The 4,651-nt window shown below is 40.8% G+C and overlaps 1 protein-coding gene across 1 annotated transcript; it reads right to left on the reverse strand.

The window, feature by feature from the left end:
* Nucleotides 1-3,652: 3,652 nt before the first annotated feature.
* Nucleotides 3,653-4,396, reverse strand: LOC138604799 (protein bassoon-like). The gene is made up of 2 exons (XM_069676786.1): nucleotides 3,871-4,396; nucleotides 3,653-3,787 (listed from the first exon to the last, which is right to left on the reverse strand). The coding sequence occupies exons 1-2, from the start codon at nucleotides 4,394-4,396 to the stop codon at nucleotides 3,762-3,764; spliced, it is 552 nt and encodes a 183-aa protein (XP_069532887.1). The 3' UTR covers nucleotides 3,653-3,761.
* Between the last annotated feature and the right edge of the window lie 255 nt (nucleotides 4,397-4,651).

Raw genomic sequence — 4,651 nt, forward strand, 5'->3', positions numbered from 1 at the left:
AAGATTTTTTGTTCTGTCGGCCCCTTGCTACCTGAACAACAGGAGAAGAAATCTTCAATTTAATTGACATCTTCATGAGGACCAATAGAATTGACTGGACACACTGCGTGGGAATATGATGGGGCAACTCCCATTTCAGATATCTTCAATCCAATTGTTACTAGTCATAATTTTCATTTCAGATATCCAAAATGAAAAACTATTCCAGATATCCAGAATGTAATTTTGAATATCCAAAATACATTGTGACTAGTAAAAATGTCATTATGGATATCCACAATTCGTATTATGACTAGTAAAAATGTAATTTCAGATATCTACAATTAGCATTATGACTAGAAACAATACAATTGCAGATATCCATAAAAGTATTGTTGATATCTGTTGACGGGTAGACAGGACGCCATTTTATGAAATGAAAATTATGACTAGTAACAATTGGATTGAAGATATCTGAAATGGGAGTTTTTCCTAGTAAGAATTCTATTGCAGATATCCAGAATGTTCATTCTAGATATCCAGAATGTAATTGTGGATATCTGAAATTGAAAGCCCAATACACATGAATGGCAAAAGTGACGTCATTTGTCCTAGGAAGAATGGCGTTGTGGATATCTGAAATGACAATTGTGGATAGGAAGAATGTCATTGTGGATATCTGAAATGTTCTTTTTGACTAGGAGGAATTGAATTACAGATATCTGCAATACATATCCAGTCTAGCTATTAAATGTTAAAACAGCCACTTATACTTTTTAAGGATTTTTAGATATCTTAAATTTAGTTTTGACTAGTACAATCAAAGTTGTAGATATCTTGAAATACAATTTCTACTAGTAAGAATGTTATTGCGGGTATCTTTAATTACCATTCTGACTAGTGAGAATACAATTTTGACTAGGAGAAATGCTATTATGGCTATCTAAAATGTAATTACAGATAGGAGCGTGGTTCGATTAAATGTTAAAACGGCTTGCCATATGTGTATGCACATAGTTTCTTGTAGATGCTTTTATGTGCATGTGCTAATTCAATGCTTACAAGCACCTTATTACACAGTCAGATTAGGCCTGTGTTTAATCAGTGGCATGATAAATGGACTGGGTTGAATAAAAGCTGAGCGCACTAAGGATTAATTTGGGTACCTGACATTCTTTATGTATAGGCTTGAAATTATGGTCCCTCTACTAAATGTAAGTGTATTATTGAAAAGGATGCTTCCACTCTAAGCATCAGTAATAGCTATGGTTTGTGTGTGTCACTAAGTGCATGAGATCTGTGTGTGTGTGTGTGTGTGTGTGTGTGTGTGTGTGTGTGTGTGCGCGTGCGTGCGTGCATGTTTAAAATGATGGTTGTGTAGGTGGAGCACATGCATTTTTAAATTGAAAACATGACACACCTGTAGTGATGATTTAGTACTGGGCTGGAGAGGGGTTTGGAACCGTGAATGCAGCCCAGGAATGGAGAGGGTCGTTGTATTATTCAGTCAGGGAAATATAACTGCCACTGTGGGAGAGGCACTTAATACTAAGAGTTCACTACAAGCCAAAGCTTCTCAAACATAAAGGTGAACATTTTTATTCAGCCCTTTATTAAGGTACTTTATCAATATGGCCTTGGAAGTGTATGAGTGGTGCTCCCTTTTATGTGTGGCATGACTTGGGGAGAATTCTATCTGCCACACTGAAACTGTGGATTTGTTATAGTAAATTATAATAACGTCTATAACTACATAAATCCTTACAAATTAAATTCAGACCTAATCTATGACCCAAATGAATGTCTTGTTGCATGTTACTCTGTGCATCAGTTGACTTTGAGAATCAAGTGACAACCCTTAGATGATAATGTTATGAGAAATTTGACCATATTTGTTTTTTATTAGCTCCCTTGCATGACATTTGCTGTAGTGATCATTGGCTTTTTAAGACCTTAAGGAAAGGGTAGGTCCTACATGAATTTTGACAAGGTCCTTTCAGTAAAGCCTAGTGACACGGTCGGCCATTAAGTGAACTGTAGTCAACCTTCTTGTACGTGCTCGCACGGACACGCATGAATGAGCATCTGGGGTTTTTGCTGAAGACACACGAAACTGAGCATGCTCAATCTCAGAACTCACCGGCTCTGTTTACTTTTCACTGACGAGACATGTTTACGAGACCTGTTTATCGACCAGCATCATGTTGACCGGCATTATGTTGTCCAAAATGAATACTGTTTGTCATAATACCTAAATTAGTATCATGTTAGCTGGTGAAAATATTTTTCAAGCTAGACTGACAACAGACACAGGTATTCTCATAACGTTAGTGATCATGCTAAGGTTTACTCAATTACCAGCCAGATCAGCCCCGGGAGTCTGTGAATTTGTTGATGTTATCCCCTCGACGGTATTTTGTTACGTTGCCTATCTGGCAAATTGTCTGCGATAGCATGCAAGCTAACGTTGCTTGTTTGCTAATGGGAGCTTGTTGCTAGCTTACAGCTAGCTGGCTAATCTTAGCTTAGGCAGACAATGGAACAATATTGGCTAGTAGAAAACATTTGGTCGTTATACACATTTGCTTTGTTCTACTACATAATTTACTGTTGGCCAAAATCAGCACAGTTTGTCATGTTGGCTGGTGAAGTTATTTGTCAAGCTCAGACCTCTCAAGTTTCATCAAAAGGTCAGAGTGAGATTTCATCTGTTCAGGCCGTAGTGACTCAAAATTTTTTAGTTTCGCCCCAGAGGCCCCTCGGCCCCACCCAATTATTTTTGCTATTTAAAAACTAGTTCAATTTTTCATACCATTCATAATTGACAAGCACAAATAGGAATGAAAACAATGGGCTAATTTGATAATTCAAATTGAATCAGCTGATTAACTGTTTTATTTTACATTTTAGGATGAACAGACCACATTTTGACCCCAAATGAGCCCCTAGAAAACAGTATTCAATTAAAAAGGTATTCAAACATCATGAACCGTATAAAAAATATAACATATAATATATAATATAACATAATATAATATATCAAATATACATTCAAACATGAGATCTGCGGCCAGTCCTACCTCACACTACCACTATTAAATTTTGTTAAAAATACAATATCAGGAATCTACCAATATATTTATTTTAATCTATACTATTATACTACTATACTATTCCTTCTTCTTATCACCCCTCCCCTTTTCCTCTCTTTCTACTTACTCTATGCAGACACAACACCAATTCCACACACACACCACACACAATGGCCGCGTTTCCCAGATTCGTTAAGAAGCTCTTAAGCGCTAAGAGCTTCTTAGGAGCGCTCTTAAGAGCGCTGCGAAAGAAGGACGTGTTTCCCAGAGTCGTTCTTAGCTTAAGAAGATCTTTCACTAAGAAGGAAATGTAAGATCAGCCTGACCCACTCTTAACAGCCTTCTTAGCGACCAAACGCTCACTGCAGCCGCGTCAGGGAAAGTTATATCTGACACTCAAAGGAATACTAAAACCATGCGTAATGATGAATGTGCGCCCACAGCTGCAGAACACTGACGCAAGAAAAATAATAGCATAAGAAGAAAAATAACGATATAAAAATAAAGAATTGCCCATGTGTTCCTGTAGCTACATAAATAAAATGAATCATCATTACTATCACTCATTACGTTTTCACACACATTCGGCATCTGCATATGAGTTTACATTAGCTATAAAAACATCAACAACCCTGTTGATAGTTTATTAAAAAAAACAAAGAGAAACAAAAAGCAGTGGCACCGCTGTCGTTACTGGGCGTCTGCATCTGCATCACCTGCAATGAAGGGAGATTGATTAGTGAAATTGAACGGGATACATTGTGCAATGCGGAGGAAAAAAAATAGAAATGCCCCTTACCTCCATCCTGGGGGAGAATTATTGGGACCGAGATGGAGGGACGGTTGAACTGCGCCTCGGCAAGTGCCAGCTGTCTCCGGTGCAGCTCCAACTTCTGGCGTTCGATCTCCTCCTGGAGGGCAGTCTGTCTCTCCAGTTGGCCCTCTATCCCCCGCAGCACCGCCAGTTTCTCCCTCTCGAGACGCACCAGCGTCTCGCTGCAGGTACAGGTCGTTATGGGGGGCCGCCCTGTTAAGCCTCCCCGCATGCGGACACCGGGCCCTGCTGGTTGGCGCGCGGGGACAGGGCTCGGTTGTGGGGGGTCGTCCTCTCCTGGGGACGTGTATGTCGCCGCTCTGCTCCCAGATGGCTCCTCCTCCTCCTCCTCCTCCTCCTCGCCCTCGCTGTTTTCTGAGAGGCCCTCGTCCCCCAGAAGATCGATGCCCCCACTAATGCCTTCAGAGGCCGTCTTTCCAATTATGGATAGGACTTTTTCCTCGTCCGGAGTGAGGGTTGTAGCACCAGGTGCGCCACCACCCGTGCCCATGCTCTCTCGCCTCACCTTTGCACTTTTTTTTTGGTTTGGCTTTGGAACTCCTGCCACTTCTTTCTTACAGCACCCCAGTCTCGCAGGCCACAGGGACTAGAGGGGGACATCTTTTGGGCCTGCCAAATTCGGTTCTTTAATGCGATGTTTTTTTTGCCCTTTGTTCCCCCAAATAACACATCACGGTGCTGCCAGACCTCGTCCACTAATACGGCCATCTCCTCTGCGGTAAACGAGGGTGACCTCTTGTTTCGT

Source organism: Semicossyphus pulcher, unplaced genomic scaffold (assembly GCF_022749685.1).
Source record: "Semicossyphus pulcher isolate SPU_LCO1_2020_fin unplaced genomic scaffold, fSemPul1.0.p SCAF_27, whole genome shotgun sequence".
In the NCBI taxonomy this organism is placed as follows: domain Eukaryota; kingdom Metazoa; phylum Chordata; class Actinopteri; order Labriformes; family Labridae; genus Semicossyphus; species Semicossyphus pulcher.

Excerpts from the sequence above, each read along its gene's own strand:
- LOC138604799 (XM_069676786.1), bottom strand. The coding sequence starts at position 4,396 with ATGGGCACGGGTGGTGGCGCACCTGGTGCTACAACCCTCACTCCGGAC. Across the intron at positions 3,788-3,870 it reads AATTCTCCCCCAGGATGGAG|GTGATGCAGATGCAGACGCC; the intron begins GTAAGGGGCATT and ends CCTTCATTGCAG.